We start from the raw sequence: 17,189 nt of genomic DNA, 5'->3' as shown, positions 1-17,189 counted from the left end.
CCCGGCAGAGCTGGTGCCAGAGCTGTACCCTCGGAAGCCCTGTGCCGTGGAGCAGAAGGTGCTGCCCGTGCTGTGGCACCTGCTGGGCAGCTCAGCCAGCGGCTCCGTGCCCGGTCCCCGCACGGCCACGGCCGCCCTGGCCCAGGCCCTGTGGGCACAGATGGGCCCCGGCCTGCTCGCCCACGCCGCGGCCCAGCCCCCGCACATCAGGAAGAGCCTGGAGGAGCTTTTGGAGACTGGAACGTAAAATCACAAAATCGCCATCCCTGCAGGTGAAGCTCCAGCACCGCCTGAGCCGGGCACACGGACAGTGCTGCTGGGACACGGGCGGGAACAGCCCTGAGCTGGGCACAGTGCCTGAGGGAGAGCCCCCGGAGCCGGGCTGGACTGCACCGGGAGAGACACCGGAGCCAGGCTGGGAGAGCCTGGGGAGCTGAACTGGGCTGTGCTGGGCCAGCCTGGGGAGCTGAACTGGGCCGTGCTGGGCCAGCCTGGGGAGCTGAACTGGGCCGTGCTGGGCCAGCCTGGGGAGCTGAACTGGGCCGTGCTGGGCCGGCCTGAGGGCCTGAACTGGGACAGTGTGCGGGGCTGAACTGGGCCATGCTGGGAGAGCAGTGCTGAGCAGTGTGGGGCTGGCTCCCCTCCTTGTCACCAGCATGGCCATGGAGGAGCTGCTCCAGCCCATCTGTGCTTCCCTCCAGAGGCTCCAGCCCAGGACCTGTCCCTGGATTGCCCATGAAGAACCACACGGTCACATCAGCACTGCGCTGTACATGGAGAAGTGGAAGAGAGTCCTGGACACAGTGATACAGTGCTGTTTGTGAAAAACATGTATTTTTGTACCCCCACAGGCAGTGGTGCAGTATTTGTTGTCTCAGGGCTGGGCAGTGGGGAGAATGAACCCCGACCTTTCTTCTCCAGCTGCGGTCTCTGGACACATTGGACATGGGACACAATGGGATATATAAATAAAGGGATTTATTTCTGTACAGGGATGTATTTCTGCAAAGGGCTGGGGAGGAGGGGCTCAAGAGCTGTTCTGCTTGAAGAAACCCGGTGACAGTGGCTGAATGTGAGCCCAGGTGTGCCAAAGTGGGTAACACCCAAAGGCACCGGGCCTGGACCAGGAACAGTGTGGCAGCAGGGCCAGGACAGTGGCTGTCCCCCTGGGCTGGCACTGCTGAGGCATCTCCAATCCTGGGACTGGCTCTGGGCCCCTCACTTTAGAAGGGACATGGAGGGGCTGGAGCATGTCCAGGGAAGGGAACAGAGCTCGGAAGGGGCTGGAGAATTCCTGAGGAGCTGGGAAGGGGCTCAGCCTGGAGCAGAGGAGGCTCAGGGGGCCCTTGTGGCTCTGCCCAGCTCCTGCCAGGAGGGGACAGCCGGGGGGTCGGGCTGTGCTCCAGGGAACAGGGACAGGAGCAGAGGGAACGGCCTCAGGGTGGGCCCAGCAGGAATTTCGCCGTGGAAAGGGGGCTCAGGCCTTGGCACTGCCCAGGGAGGGTTGGAGTGCCCATCCCTGCAGGTATCCAAGGAATTCCTGGAGCTGGTGTGGGTAACTTACTTTAGTGGTTTAAGGGCTACAGTGAGACTACTGCTTGGACAGCAGGCTGGGTGATCTTGTGTCTTCCAGCCCACATGATTCTAGGATGCGTCTCTCTAGGGGGCTGTATTTATTCTATTCCTTTTTCTGGGCTGTATATATTCCCGGACCGGGCTATATTTATTTTATTCCCGTAGCGGGCGCTGCCTCGCTGCCCTGCCCCTCAGGGAGCGGCGTCATTTGGCGGGAAGGGGCGGGCGCTGGGGGCGGCCGGTGCGCACGCGCGGGGGCAGGCGGGCACGCGGGCGGTGCGCGCGCGCGGGGCGCTGTGCGCGTGCGTGGTGCGTGAGGCCCGGGTGAGGCGGCGGCGGCTGTGGCGGCGGCGGCTGTGGCGGCCCCGGCAGGTACCGGCGAAGGGTGAGGGGCTATGGCGGCACTGGGCCAAGGGGAGGAGAGCGGGGAGCTCCGGCAGCAGCCGGGAGCGCCCGGGCCGAGGGACAGCCGGGGCGGGAGGCCGAGGCGGGCGGAGGCCGGGCCTGGCCGGGCCGCGCGCGGGGCGCTCCGTGCGCCGTGTCGGCCCCGCGGCCGCTGCCAGGCCTCGGGTTTGCTCGAGAGGTGAACTCTGCCGTGGGGGTGTATCCCGGTATCCCTGTTGTATCCTTATATCCCCGTTTTCTGCGTTGAACGGCCGCTGGGCGAGTAACGGGCCCTTGCGGAGCCGCTCCGTGCCGCGCGGTTTGTGACGTTATTGCTCAGACTGGGCCCCGAGAGGCCCTGATGGAGAGGGAACGGCCTCGGGCTGGGCCGGGGAGGCTCAGGGTGGACACCAGCAGGAATTTCCCCATGGAAAGGGTGCTCAGGCCTTCACAGGGGCTGCCCAGGGAGGTTTGGAGTGCCCATCCCTGGAGGTGTCCAAGGAATTCCTGGACGTGGCACTCAAAAGTTCTGGGCTGGTGGCGAGGTGGGCATCGGGCACAGCTGGGATTCAATGGCCTTGAAGGGCTTTTCCAGTAAATGATTCCGTGATTCAAACCTAATCCCGGACCTGCCCCGGGTGGATCCAGCAGCTCCTTATCAGGGGTGTGAATGGAGCGTTCTGGGCTGAGCTCAGATAAGGCTCTGCATTCCTGCCCCTCTGCAGTTTCCCTGTTTGTTTTCCATTAGTCCATTCACGTTTATGAGTGGCAGTTTTGTGTACAGCCGTCTTTTGCTGGTAACAGGCTGAGTAATACATGTTGGCATCAATTATTTAATACCAGTGTGTGTAGCTGTCTGATACTCTGATTCAATTGCTTGGGCTGTGTGATGTCAGACCCTTTGGAATTAACGTGAAAATCCCTGGAATTAAGGTGGAAACCCCGGAATTAAGTTTCCCTGGTGTGCCCAATCCCTGGACTTTCGTGGCCTGTTGCATTGGCTGGTTTAAGCCATGGATTGCTGTCAGATTTTGGGATATGCCAGGGATCAGACTGGAAGGTGTTTGGCTGGAAGAGCTGTCAGACAGGCTTGGTTTCAGTTTGAAGCCACGTGTGCCGATCCATGTGAGTTTTCACAAGCTCAGCCCTTGTGTGCCCATCGGTACAGCTTCTCCCTCATCCTTTTTTCCCTTCTCATCTGGAGATGGCTGGATTTGGAGTGCTGTTTTTTAAGATGGAATGTGTCTTCTGAATCAGCTAGAGGGAGGAAACATCTGTTAAACATCAGAATGAGTTTAGGTCGTGAATGACTGCATTTCTAAGATGACAAAATCCATGGAATCATTAGGGCTGCTCATTACATCCAGCCATTCTCCCGTGCTGCCAAGGCCACCCCGTGTCCCCAAGTGCCACATGCACAGGGCTTTAAATCCCTCCAGGGATTTAAAAAAAAAAAAAATCCTCCCCAGGGATGTGAACTGGGCAGCTGTGCCAGGGCTGGACAGCCTTGCCATGAAGAAATCCCCAATATCCAACACAAACCTCGCTTGGTGCAATTTGAAGCCATTTCTTTTTGTCCCATCACTAGTTACCTCTGTCATTGTTAGGTCAAATTTTAGAGCTGTAAATAGCCTTTAAGTTATTTTTCCTAGTTTTGGGGCTGTGGTTTGTGTCACTCCCTCCTCTTTCCACTCGGTTTTAGAGCCTGCATGAGGCACCCTCTGAAGTGCAGCAGCCTTTGAGTGATTCAGATCTCTGCCTGTTGCACTGGGATAGGCACAGTGATACTCTTTGATACTTTATGTATAACTTAATGTTACAAATGAGATTTTTTTTTTCTCAAAATCCTAGAGTCACAGAATGCTTTGGGCTGGCAGACACTTCAAAGCCCATCCAGTTTCCCCCCTACCATGAGCAGGGACACCCATCACTACCCCAGGCTGCTCTAAGCCTTGGCTGCCTAATGATGGAGAGCAGAAATACTTTAAAAAACAATTATTAGAAAACTTGCAGAATAGACCACACATTGTGCCAAAGTTCCTTGGCTTGGTGAATTCCTGGGAAAACATGAGCTGTTATCCCAAGAATTGAAGCTGCTGAAGATAAGGGAGATTTTTCCTTTCTGGCAAGAACTTCACCCCAGTATGTAGTGGTGTCTTCTCCATGCCCTTGCTGAAGTGAAAGCAGTGCTCTGGGTGTTGTCTCTTCAGGTTTTTGATGTGAAAGGGCTCTGGACAGTTCTGGGCTGGGGACTTGTGCATTCTTTTTGAAATCCCAAATGCATTTGCCACCTCCTGCAAGGAGAACACAGGAGGAAGCAGGAGTGCAGTGCAGCGTGTGAGGGTGTCAGTCCAGCACTGCCCCTCATGCCAGCTGGGCTCACAGCTGGGAGCTGTGCAGGCTCAGCTCAGTGCCCCAGCTCTGGGAGGGAAGGCCAGGATCAGCCGAGGCTGGGTGGCACCCAGCCAGGTCAGGCTGGCCTGGTGCTGGCACAGCAGGGCAGGGCCAGGCAGTGGCTCTTGGCAGGGACATTAAAGGAAGAGTGGGAGGAAGCAGGAGTCTGTCCCAAGGGCCAGGAGGAAGCGCCTGGCACTGGGTGTGGGTGGGACTGAGGGGCTGCAGGTCAGGGGCTGCCGGAGCATTTCTGTGGCCCTCTGGTGCTGGTGGGTGTGTTGGGACATCACTAATGGAGACTGAGTTGGTGCTGACAGGAATTCTTTGCTTTAGCCTGGTGTTGAGGGCACCTTTTAACACCTGTTTATTTCACAGAAAATTTACTGACTTGTACTTGAATTGAATGAAATTAGGGACACAGGTCCATGGTGGCCCTGGCGCTGCTGGAGTGACTTGGACCTGATGGTCTCAGACAGATTTTCCAGCCTGAATGTTTCTATGGAATTTGAACATAATTCTTTATTTAGAATAAACCTCCTCTGGACTCCTACAGAAAAACTGTAATGATTCACTTTTATACCTTGGTAGCTCCCTGCAGTAGTTTATTGAAATCCATATTGATTTGTATGTGCAGATGTGAAAACCTATGACTGCTGTTAATACTTTTTATTGCTGATGCGTGAGGCAGGTGTCATGGGGGTTGTGGTGGCATACAGGGATGCCTGGAGCACCTGGGCCACTCTGAGCTGGGGATCCCAGCCCAGCTGTGCCCCAGGAGTACTGAAGGTGCTGTTCCCCCAGGATCCAGTCGCACAGCGGTGCCATGGAGAACGCAGAGAGCACAGAGGAGGAGCAGCCAACTGTGGGCAATGAGAGCGCGGAGCCCGAGGCCGAGAGCGCGGCCGAGGAGCAGCACATGGACTTCAGCACCGAGATCATGAGTGTCACCGAGATGGAGCAGTCCCCAGACAGCTCCCCAGACCTCAACGAGGACAACACGCAGGAGAGCGAGATTCCAAACATTGAGAGCTTACAGACCACAGATATCGAGGCTGACTTCCCTCCGGATTTTGACAAGTTTTGGAAAGTAGTAGAGGACAATCCACAGGATTTCACAGGATGGGTTTATCTACTGCAGTACGTAGAGCAGGAGGTTCGTACCTGCCCCTTTCTCCTCAGGCTCCCCAAAATAAATAAACAAAGAAAACTAAAGTCATGGAATTCCAGTGGCAAATGTAGAATGGACATCAGGCTGTCACAGACACTGATTTAAGGCAGCTGTCCTTGCCACTGCTGTCATTTAATCATAAAATGCCAGGGTGGTTGGGTTGGAAGTGACCTTAAAAAGCTCATCCAGTTCCACCCCCCTGCCATGTGCAGGGACACCTTCCAGTAGCTCGGGTTGTCAATGTCTAAATAACACCAGGCCTTTCTAACACAGTGTTAATAATTGTATTTAAAATAGCCTGAAGCTGTTGCTAAGGGAAGCACTGATGTGCTCACTCTGTGTTTCCCACAGAACCACTTGCCAGCAGCCAGGAAAGCCTTTGACAGGTTTTTCTCACACTACCCCTACTGCTATGGGTACTGGAAGAAGTACGCGGACCTGGAGAAGCGCCACGACAACGTCAAGCAGTCAGACGAGGTACGTAGGGCCCGGGGCCAGCACTGCCACCAGTCCCAAAGCCACCAATGACTGTCCCACTGCGAGTCATTGGGCTGCCAGTGCCTGCCCTGCACGGCCAGTGCTCGAGGGACGTGTTTGCACGTGTCACAGCTGTGGCATTTGGAGCTAATGTTCTCTCTCTTTGTTGGCAGGTGCGTTAAACCTCTACAGTTTGTCAAGCTTTGCAGTGCAAGCCTCTGTATTACACTGCAGCTTAACAAGTAGGGCAGGGCTTTTCTGTCACTTCCATTTATTACTCATTTTCAAAACAATAATAGTTGGTTTGCTGGTCACAATTGCTCCATCTTATTGCATTTTTGGTCAGACGCTGTCAATGATGCTCTAATGGGTCTGTGCCCTATGGTCTGTACCCCAAAGCCTGCCCACACAACCTGGTCAGAATGCAGGGACCGCTGCGCTTTGAAGATCAAGACTCTGCACGTGGAGATCAGAACATTGCCATGTTCTATCCAACCTCCACCCGAATGGTAATGGTAGATTATTTAAACAAAATTCCAGTAATTAGTATTTCTAAGGTTCACCGGATAACACAGTGTTGCCTCTCTCTTAGGACCCCATTAAGGATTTGAAGTACAGTTCATGTTCTCTTCATAGGTCTATCGCCGAGGGCTTCAGGCAATTCCTCTTAGTGTTGATCTTTGGATACATTATATTAACTTCCTAAAGGAGACCTTGGACCCTGCTGATCCTGAAACTAACAGTACCATCAGGGGGTGAGTTGGGAGCAGCCTGATACCCATACACACCACTGGGATCAGGTTATTGTGTTTTTAGGACAAGGGTAAAATAACAACCTGGTGTCACTGTAAGGATTTTTAAATTAAGAGGTGATGGAGCCAAATTCCGTAAGAAGGGGGAGACTATCCAGTGTGGTACAAGGGGAAGAAGCTTGAGAGCTTCTGACTGGATGTTGAGAAATACTCAGTGCAGCATTTGGAATCCTGGAATTTAATTCCTTGGCGTTTACAGGGTATGGATAGGATGCATTTGCTCACTGTGGCTGGCTGTGGACCCAGTTACAGGGTCGGGCTAGAGTTTGATCAGAAGGCTTAATTGCACTGGAATTGGATCAGAACCAAGCTGCAGAAGTGCTGCACAGCTTTTGTCTGCTGCACTGGTGGGTTTAGAGTCTGTACAAGACAAAAGTGGTAAAGGTTGTGTATTTTCCTAATATCTTGTGTTCCTGCCAGTGGCTTCTGCTGTTGCCTGTACTTGTTCTGTTGTGGAAGTTCTGGAGGCAAAAAATGAGTGTGAGCTTTTGGAATCTCTAGACACCTTTCTGTAGATATCTGGAAGACACTCTGAAGTATGTAAATAATTAATATAAATCTAGTTTCAAGGAAATGAGGATGCTCATAACCTTTAATAAGAGCCAGGACTTTCCTTCTTTGCTCTGGTCTGGTATCCAGAAACTAGTGTAAAACCTTTCCTTTTCCAGAGCCTATGAACACGCAGTGCTGGCTGCTGGGACAGATTTCCGTTCTGACAGACTCTGGGAAATGTATATAAACTGGGAAAATGACCAGGGAAACCTAAGGGAAGTTACATCCATCTATGATCGCATCCTGGGAATCCCAACGCAGCTCTACAGCCATCACTTCCAGAGGTAAAGGGAAAGCAGGCAGTTAATGCCATGAGCGCAAGAACTTGGAACAGGCTTATGTAGTTATTTACTTACACACTCAGGCAGCTGGACTGATTGTTTGAAAGTACTGATGCACATTTGAGGAATTTGGTTTTATGTAAATTCAGAGGTTTTGTTGTGGAATAAGAACAGGCCTTGGAAGTGTGGGGAAGAGAGGATGTCTTGGAGAAATCAGAATGAGCAGTTCTGGACTTTAATATTCATAAAGTGCCCATGTGTGGTGAAGCTCCAATTTAACTGACTAAAGAGGAATGCTGGTGAAGTTTTACATAGTGGAGTTCTGCACTGGTAGGGAGACTTGAGCAGCAGCCTCAGTTAAATTGCACACAGTCTTTCCCAGATCTCTTGGTGTGGGAAGTAAAGTATTTCCTTTGTAACTGATTTTGTCCCTTGCCATCTCTTTTCCGTGGCAAGGGTTCTGTCCCTTTGGCACATGGCACTTGTGAGGGTGATGGGTGCTGGCAGTTCTGGGTGTCAGCTGGCAGCACTCAGTGTCACTCAGGGGCCATGAAGCAAAGCAGAAGCCCCTAGGATTTATAGCTGTGCCCTGTTGGGCAGCAGTGCAGCGTGAAACAACCCCTTTGCAGTGCCTCTTTGTGGCTGTTGTTAGGTTTAAAGAGCACATCCAGAACAACCTGCCCCGAGACTTCCTGACCACAGAACAGTTTGTGCAGCTGCGCCGGGAGCTGGCGGCCGCCAGCGGCCACAGCAGCGAGGACGGGGACGAGCTGCCCTGCGGCACCGAGGACATCACCGACCCCGCCAAGGTACCTGCAGGGCTGGGCACAGAGCACCTGTCCTTCCCTGGGGCTGGCCAGGCCTTCCCCTGCAGCCAGCTCAGTCTGCTGGGGCTGGCTGGGCCCAGAGAGCTCCTGCACAGCAGTGCCCTGTGGCACCAAGGACATCACTGACCCTACCAAGGCACCTGCATGGGGTGGGCACGGGCACCTCTGCCCTTCCCTGGGGCTGGGGCAGAGCTTCCATTGCACCCCCTTGAGCTGTGCCCAGAGAGCTCCCACAGTCCTGCAGCACTGAGGACATCACTGACCCCACCAAGGCACCTGCATGGGGTGGGCACGGGCACCTCTGCCCTTCCCTGGGGCTGGGGCAGAGCTTCCACTGCACCCACTTGAGCTGTGCCCGAAGAGCTCCTACATATCAGTGCCCTGCAGCACTGAGGACATCACTGACCCTACCAAGGCACCTGCATGGGGTGGGCACTGGCACCCTGTCCTTCTCTGGGGCTGGGGCAGGGGTTCCACTGCAGCCACTTGAGCTGTGCCCAGAGAGCTCCTGCACATCACTGCCCTCTGGCTTGTGTGGTCACAGGACAGCCCCTTCCAGTGCTGGCAGGGGTGTTAAAGAAACGTGTTAGAAAATGAAAGAACAGGACCAAATATTAATTATTCTAGTTCAGCAGATTGGGATCTGTGGTCTAAGAATGCTCCTCATCAGCAGTGTCTGAACCTGGGCGGGTTCAGACTGTTACAGGCCTAGGAATGCCTGGAGCTGTCCAGAGGAATTGCTGATGGTGAACACACAGACATGCTAAAACCAGGGCTGACTTGGATCCAAATCCATCCTTAATCTCCAATCAGCTTTAGCATAGGCTAAACACCAGTTCAGCTGTGTGTGCTGAGGCCCGAGGCTCCATCATGCAGTGTCCCAGCCCTTCCCTGGCTGCTCAGGGAGAATCCATGCATGTCCCTGGCACAGGAGGCAGTTACAAAGGTGATAGCATGTCTGCTTGTGTTACATTTTCTGACATTCTGTTCTAGCTAATCACTGAGATAGAGAACATGAGGCACAGAATCATTGAGATCCATCAGGAGATATTTAACCACAACGAGCATGAAGTCAGTAAGAGGTGGACGTTTGAGGAAGCGGTAAGTGGGGTGGGGTTTGTGTGAGGCAGCATCAGCAGTGGTTTGGGAACAGGACTGGGAGCTGGGAATTGTGTGAAACAGCCTTAACTTAAACTGCTGGGAGGGGATTGAACAGAGACTCAAAGTTGGAACAGTTTCACTTCTCTGCCATTTTTCTTGTGAAGAGGCACCTGGTGATGTAAAGATCTCAGAGCAGTGCTTGGAGAGAGGCAAGGTGCTGTAATGTTTGCTAAGCCAGTGAGTCCTGGGAGTTAGTGCTGCTCATGCCCTGGGGTGGTGCAAAGGCATGAGAGGATGGAGGGGACTCCCTCTGAAAGGTAAGCCTGGTCTCAGAGGAGAATGAAGTTCCTGTGGTTTTGTATTGGAACATTACACACTTAATCAGGTAGCTTTTGTTTTGGACCTCCTCTGTGTAATGTATTAAAAGTAATTAAATTAACTAATAATTTGATCACTGCAAATATACAGCTTTTGCTGTAGAGTTAGGTTGGATTCCGTCTGAAAAAAAAAGAGGTTTTCATCTCAGTCTTTATATTTTTCTTCCTGGCAAACATAGTCCTTGTTTTAAATTTCCTTCTTATTCTGAAGAGTGCACTGTGTTACTCAGAGACTCTTTACTGGGTTGGGTGTCAGAACTGGTGATTGACTGCATGGGGTGGGACTGGGCCAGGTGCCTCCACAGCCCAGGAGCTCCCATTGTCAGTGAGCTCTGTACCAGTGACCCGTGGCAGGAGGGAGCAGAGCAGAGTGTCCCAGATGCCTGCCTTGGGAAGCCTTAAGCTGCCAATCTGTGGGATTTGGGAGAGCTCTGGAACTGTGGGCAGTGGGCAGGAAAGGTTTGGGAAGCTGAGTGTCCCCTTGCTGGCCACAGTGTGCTCTTGTTACTAGCAGTGTCTGCTCTGGAGCCCCGAGGGGCTGGGGCTGGGGGCAGCTGCACGTGCAGAGTTCAGCCTGTCCATAAAGGACAGCAGTGAGGTGCTGGGCACAGATCCCACCCAGGGCTGGGGATTCCTTAGAACTGTTTCCAGCAGGACTTTGAGCTGGGCAAAATGGCCACAGAGTGTTGGGTTCCACACCAGAGATCAGTGAGGAGCATGAAGGGAGGGACTGGCTTTAAATTCCAGGTGGCTTTGAAGAACTGGATTCTCCTTAATTACTGTAAGTTCTTCATCCATTTGTATGGGTTTGGATCTGAGAGCAAATTGCAGCACAGGAGAGAGATAATCAAATACAGTAAAGATGGTGAGCAAAAGCAAAGTATCTCTGGCAGGGTGCCAGACAAAGCAATTTCAATTTAGACAGAGCAATGTTTAATTTTCTGTGCTGAGCTCTGTCCCACCCAGCCCCTCTTGCAGTCACCAATAACAAGACAATGGTGCTAAATTTGTGGTCTTGCTGTAACCAGATTGATGTAAATATTTGATAGGAAGTCCAGTTCGGTGCTCTGTCCTTCCTTGTCATGATTCTGAACCAAATTCTGAGTTGAGTTTGTGGACTAGGTGTCCCACAATGAGCACATCACTTGTGTGGATGGATGTGGGCAATGTCCAGTGTGTCCATAATGTCACTGACACTGGGCTGCCTTGGGTCCTCCCCTAGCATCTCTAAACACTTGCACTCCAAAAGCTCTCTAGGAAAGGAGGTTTCTAGCCTGGAATGTTGCTGCCGTAAATCCCTTGATCCATACCTGGATAACCCTGGATTGAGTAGATGAGGAGGTGTCCCTGGAGCCCTGGTCACTGAAGTGGCAGGAATTGAGTGTTGCCTGTGTGGCTGTTGATTGTTTGACCCCCGTTGGTGGTGTGTTTGTAATCACCAGTTGCATCCTGTGACTCTTGCAGATCAAGAGGCCTTACTTTCATGTAAAACCTCTGGAGAAAATTCAGCTGAAAAACTGGAAAGAGTACTTAGAGTTTGAGATAGAGAATGGCACTCACGAGCGAGTCGTGGTCCTCTTTGAGAGATGTGTCATTTCATGTGCCCTCTATGAGGACTTCTGGATCAAGGTAAGGGAGGCAGCTCACGGCTCTGCTGGTGCACACCTTGACCTGGTGACTAACCCTTGTACCCTGTGGAACGTTGTTCATCTATAACTATATCTGTTGCATTAGGAGATGGTCTGCTTGCAACCAGATTTGACTGCTGCATTTGCCAACTGCGTTGCCTCTCTACGTCCTTCCTTACAGAAACTAGTCTAGTGGTTCCATAAAGGTGCTGAATGGGTTTAAACAAAAGAATTTTATCGTTCTGGCATGTTCTTGGAGACAAATACAAGCTTTAACCTGGCTGGTCTCTGCTCTGTTTCCAACCCTAGTATGCCAAATACATGGAGAACCACAGCATCGAGGGCGTGCGGCACGTGTACAGCAGGGCCTGCACCATCCACCTGCCCAAGAAGCCCATGGTGCACATGCTGTGGGCAGCCTTCGAGGAGCAGCAGGGTAAGGGCAGCCCTGCCCCTCGGGGGGCTCTGCTGGGGGACCTCTGGCATCTGCCCTGTCCTAAAGCATCTCCCTGCTGTTGCAGGCAATATTGATGAAGCCAGAAGGATCCTGAAGACGTTTGAGGAGTGCATCCTGGGGCTGGCCATGATCCGCCTGCGCAGGGTGAGCCTGGAGCGCCGGCACGGCAACATGGAGGAGGCAGAGCAGCTGCTGGAAGATGCTGTCAGAAATGCCAAGTCCATCAGTGAAGCCTCCTTCTATGCCATCAAACTGGCCCGGCACCTCTTCAAAGTGCAGAAAAACCTGCCAAAGGCAAGAAAAGTGCTGTCAGAAGCCATAGAACTGGACAAAGTATGTGTTCCCTCTCAGCTGTCTTACCCAAAACTCAAACCACCCTGGTGTCTTTCTTTCTGAAGCATTTTGTATAACATGGCAACAGTGATGACAGGTGTTGTAACTGGATGTAATGTCCCATTACTGCATGGAGACAACAGTCCCTCTAAACTGATGTTGCCATGTCCCAGCTTGGGAATCTGGAAGTTTGAACCCTTTTCCCACCAGAAGCACAATGTGTTTTGCACCTTTATTTTAATTTTTAGAATCCTAAACGTTCTCAGTGTGTTCAGTGTTATTGGTGTGGGGGCAGTGTTTGGTGGTTTGGTGTCAGCACAGGAATATCTGGCACTCAGATGCTGCCAGCAAAGTGCAGCACCTGGGTTTGTGGTGTTGGTCACTTCTGGTGTGTTTGTGCAACAAACTAGCCTAGGGAGAGAGGAAAATCCCTTTATTGCCTGTCATTGTATGTGTTCATGGGGTGAACTGGGGTGTGTAACAGTCAGAGTTAAAAACCTGCTGTGAGGGTCAGGTGTGCACCTCCTAATGCCTGTTTTGCACAGGAAAACACCAAACTGTACCTGAACCTGCTGGAGATGGAATACAGTGGTGACCTCAAGCAGAACGAGGAGAACATCCTGAGCTGCTTTGACAAGGCCATCCATGGGGCCTTGTCCATCAAAATGAGGATCACCTTCTCACAGAGAAAAGTGGAATTCCTGGAAGATTTTGGGTCTGATGTGAACAAGTAAGATGTCCTGTGGGCAGTGGCCAAACTGGGGTCACTGGGAGAGTGCTGGGGAAAGGGTGGGGTCAGTGGCTTCTGAAAAATTATTTCCTTTGTGCCATCAGCTCTTTGTAAGGAACAGCTGCTTTTCTAAACCAGCCTCCTGGTGTTAAACAGGAATAGATTTGTAAACAGGAATAGATTTTTATAGAGGAATCTCTTTTCAGGCAATTGCCCCTTTGATCTCAAGTGCCCAACACCTCACTGAGCAGAGCTCTGCTGCCTGCCAGGTTTTCCTGTGGCTTCCCCTTGCTAAGCCCTGTGAAGGGAGGTGCTCCTCAGGGGAGTGGGACAGGTCTGTGGCACAGGTGTCCTTTGAGACTCTGTTCCTGGGAGCTGCTGCTCGTTTCCAGAACTGCACTGGTCAGGTTTTTCAGTGTTCAGCACTATCAACAACTGTGCCCTTCTGTGGCAGGATACACCAGAAATGCAAGTTTTAAATTTAATACTACTATATATTTTTCTCTTCATTTTCTATTGTTTTTATTTACCTTTTGCAGCTAAATAACCCAGAAGGATTAATGACAACTCAGTTTTTCTGCTTTGTATGTTTTTAACAATAGCTGTCATTAAATTCTGCTGCCTCTGCATGGCAGTCAGTCAGTACAAGTTTAGGATCTGAGACAGATCAACACAAAGAATTTTGCAGTTCCCAAATAATCCCAGAGCACAGAATGAGTATGAGGAACTCTTTTTACCCAGAGCACACTGTCAGAAGCTGCAGGTTTTGTGAGGTGCTGCAGATGAAGGGGGTATGCAGTCAACATTTGTGAGAATTTTAGCCAGGACTCCCCTGTGCTGCATTAACCACACTTGTTCTTCCCTGCTGGATGGGCAAGGGCTGCTTTGAGATTGGAATAATTTCCAGTGTTTAAATGCTGATTCCCACATCTCTGTGCTGCTGTGGGTGGCATCACCAGCAGGCTCTGAAGGAGCAGCTGAATCACAAATCATTTCTAGAAAACTTCTTTATAAAGGACTTGATAAAAACTGCATTAAGTGTGAGGGAAGTTGAGCGGGTTGGGAACTGGAGCTGTTGTGAACAGAGCTGAGCTGGCTTTCCCCTGTTTGTTGGTGGTCACTCATTAGAATGTATGACATTGCAGTTTGCTGTACTGTTCCAGCTCCAGTGGGCTTTGCTCAGGGGTTTCAAACACAGGCAAGGCCTGACTGGCTGTGCTCTTCCCAGGCTCCTGGATGCCTACGACGAGCACCAGGCGCTGCTGAAGGAGCAGGAGACGCTGAAGCGGCGGGCAGAGAACGGGTACGGACTGAGCCCAGCTGCCCTGGGCAGGGCAGGACAGCTCTGGGGGCAGGGCAGGGAGCAGCCTCACCCTGGGGGGTTCCTTCGTCTGTCAGTGGAGGTGTTTGTCAGCTTTGAACCCACTGATGTGAGAATAGAGTCACATAATGTTAGTCCTTTGAAGTGTATACTAAATAGAGCTGTGCTGCCTTAAATATTCATGGAATTGTTTGGATTGGAAGGGACCCTAAAGCCCTAAAACCTGCCATGGACAGGGACACCTTCCATAGACCTCCATATGTGCTGGCCCTGGACACTTCCAGGGATGGAAATAATTTTGGAAAATAAGTTTTTGGGTTGTTGAGTTGAGTTGAGCCAAACAGTGCTGGTAAAGTAACTCAGTCTCTAAGCCAGAACGTGCCTTTGCTGTCTCAGTTTGGGCACCAGCTTTAAACCCAGCCTGTTCTGCAGCACAACCCAAACTGCCCTTCCCTGACCCAATTCCCTCACCCCTCTGGGCCAGGGCACCCAGCTGAGCAGGGTTCAAGCTGCCCAGCAGTGCTCTGAGGTGCCAGAACAGGCTGTGTTCCCCTGCAGCTCAGAGGAGCCGGACGAGAAGAAGCTGCTGACGGAGGAGGCGGGGCTGGCGTCGGCGCAGCTCATGGACGGGGACATGCAGGTCAACCAGGCCGCCTACAACTACAACGCCTGGTACCAGGTATGGGGCAGGGAAACAAAACTCAGCTCCTTGGGGTGCTGGCACCTCCTGGGCGTGCTCCACAAGTGCTCAGTGTTCCTGCGTGGAGCGAGGAGCAGTTTGGTGGCTGTGCTGTCACACGGGGAGGGGACAGGGGGAGGACAGCAGGGCTGTGGTATGTGGAACTGTTCTGCCCAGACTGACCATGGGGTGCCCCTTTCCTGTGTGCCTGGATAGTGACTATCTCCAGGCTGTAATTCCTGTAGTGCCTTGGAATGGTTTCTGCTGGTACACAGCATCAACAAAATCAGCTTGCCTCTGGGGCTCTTCCTCCAGAGCGTTTTAGCTTGGAATAGAATTGTTGAGGTTGGAAAAGCCCTCTAAGACCATCCAGTCCATCACTGACAAGGCCTCCACTGAGCCATGTCCCTACTGCCACAGCCATGTGTTTTTTAAATCCATGGCAGATTTGAGGGGGTTTTATGAAAAGCATTGTTCCGACTGTGCCGAGCCCCCAGAGCTGGGAGAGCAGTGCTACAGCTGGGGCACAAGCCCTGGGTGGCCCTGTTTGGGATTGTCTGCAGCCAGGCTGGGAATTCTTTCCCAAGTCAGGCCATGGGAGCCATCTCATCCAGCACAGACTGTCCAGTGCTAGGCCAGGAAAAAGGCACTGCAGGAATGGCAGCCTTGAGGCTGGGCCAGAGGGACCTAGGCTGGAGATCAGGGAAAGGTTCTTCCCCCAGAGGGTGGAATCAGCACTGGAAAAGCTCCCCAGGGAATGGGCACGGCCCTGAGGCTGCCAGAGCCCTGTGCCACAGGGATGCCCAGGCTGGGACTCTTGGGGTGTCTGCAGGGATGGGGCTGCGCTCGCTGATCCCCGTGGGTCCCTCCCAGCTCGGGACATTTTGATTGTGTTGTGATGAGGATCTGTGCTGTGGCAGCACCCTGTGGTGCCTGCACCCCTGCCTGCCTTGCCTGCCTTTCCCAGGCTGTTGCAGAGGGAATGGCACAGCTGTCCTGCATTCCTGGGGTGCTGTGCTGGCACAGAGGGGCTGGGGGGCTGTGCTGCCCCAGGGGCTCCCAGCAGGGACGCTGGTGGCTGATGCTGCTGCTGTGTTTGGTTCCAGTACAACTACCAGAACGCCTGGAATTACGGACAGTATTACCACACAACCTGATCCCTGCAGGGAGTGGAGTTCACTGTGCTGCAGTTTCAACAAAGATGGAATAAAAAAAATTATATTTTTCTAATTTTGGGCTGTGAAGGAACTGTCGTGCCACCTGCTTTTGGTCCTCTGCATGTGAACCGAGCTGCTGCTCACGGGGTATGTGTGAAGCAAGATTCGTGTGCTGGTAACTGATAAATGGTCTCTGTACAATTCTCATTTACCATAAATGATTTTTTTAATTCCCTGCACTAATTTATGGAGTATCAGAAGAATTCTCGTCGGTCTCATGATTCCATAATTGAGTGGGTGAAGCTGGGGGGGTTTGGGCTGGTTTTGCCCCAGAGCTGCTCTGCTGCCTGGCCCTGGCCCAGGGCTGGAGCCAAGGCTTGTCCCACTCCCAGCCCAACTGCCAGGGAGCTGTTCCAGGCCCGGGTTGTTGGGACTGAGGGCCTTGGCAGAGCTGCCACACGGGTTCTGTAGTGTGGGAGGGGGCAGGGATTAAACCACCTTCATTCTTTTTTAAAAGCACAAACTGTGTTTGGGATGAGTTTTGTATTTAGAGTTTTTCATGTACACGGTGTGAGCAAAACTTTTTCATTTTGATCAAAGTGATCATTCCCATTTTTGTAATAAAAGCGAGGAATTCAGTAGGTGCTCTGAGCTTTCTTGGACTGCCTCATTTGAGCCAGGAGGGAGAAGAGAATGCCTGAGTTGAGCTCTGGTGGTGTTCACAGGAGGAGCTGTGGCACAGGGACACCTGGGAACACCTGTGGAACACCTGGATCTCTGCCAGCAGAGCTGCTGTCAAATAAATGGGGTGGGAATTCTGTGGGGTTGTGGAGCAAGAATGCCGTGGGTTTGGGCTCCACAGGAGGGAAGGAGCCCTGGCTTGGGTGTGGGGCCATGGGATTGTGGAGCAGGAATGCTGTGGGTCTGTGGAGTGGG

The 17,189-nt window shown here is 52.3% G+C and overlaps 2 protein-coding genes and 1 non-coding gene across 7 annotated transcripts in view; all 3 read left to right on the top strand.

The window, feature by feature from the left end:
• The window catches only part of TOGARAM1 (TOG array regulator of axonemal microtubules 1), a 33,166-nt gene extending 32,177 nt beyond the window's left edge, over nucleotides 1-989 (top strand). For 2 of the 3 annotated variants that reach the window (XM_050975519.1, XM_050975518.1), the window contains exon 20: nucleotides 9-989. In XM_050975519.1, the coding sequence (XP_050831476.1) occupies nucleotides 9-247 (239 nt within the window). In that variant the 3' untranslated portion in view covers nucleotides 248-989. The remainder of the gene's footprint in view (nucleotides 1-8) is intronic. The other variant, XR_007777754.1, reaches the window with a different exon arrangement.
• Nucleotides 990-1,844: 855 nt separating this feature from the next.
• Nucleotides 1,845-16,891, top strand: PRPF39 (pre-mRNA processing factor 39). Of its 3 annotated transcripts, none has more exons than XM_050975525.1 (14): nucleotides 1,845-1,947; nucleotides 5,155-5,506; nucleotides 5,873-5,998; nucleotides 6,635-6,753; nucleotides 7,479-7,646; nucleotides 8,296-8,452; nucleotides 9,464-9,571; nucleotides 11,413-11,577; nucleotides 11,886-12,012; nucleotides 12,098-12,366; nucleotides 12,912-13,096; nucleotides 14,325-14,399; nucleotides 14,976-15,096; nucleotides 16,203-16,891. In XM_050975525.1, the coding sequence occupies exons 2-14, from the start codon at nucleotides 5,177-5,179 to the stop codon at nucleotides 16,251-16,253; spliced, it is 2,001 nt and encodes a 666-aa protein (XP_050831482.1). In that variant the 5' UTR covers nucleotides 1,845-1,947; nucleotides 5,155-5,176; the 3' UTR covers nucleotides 16,254-16,891. The 3 variants fall into 3 exon arrangements, with proteins under 3 accessions (XP_050831482.1, XP_050831481.1, XP_018762603.1); XM_050975524.1 differs by having other exon boundaries at nucleotides 1,869-1,960; XM_018907058.3 differs by lacking the exons at nucleotides 1,845-1,947; nucleotides 5,155-5,506; nucleotides 5,873-5,998 and adding an exon at nucleotides 6,058-6,507.
• On the top strand, nucleotides 12,446-12,531 carry LOC115485514 (small nucleolar RNA SNORD127). Its single transcript, XR_003946290.1, has one exon. It is a non-coding gene; the product is annotated as a small nucleolar RNA SNORD127 (small nucleolar RNA).
• Nucleotides 16,892-17,189: the final 298 nt, after the last annotated feature.

Source organism: Serinus canaria, chromosome 5, assembly GCF_022539315.1.
Source record: "Serinus canaria isolate serCan28SL12 chromosome 5, serCan2020, whole genome shotgun sequence".
NCBI classification, from domain to species: Eukaryota; Metazoa; Chordata; class Aves; order Passeriformes; family Fringillidae; genus Serinus; species Serinus canaria.
Note: the sequence above shows the minus strand (reverse complement) of the source record. Positions and strands in the feature narration are given on the sequence as shown.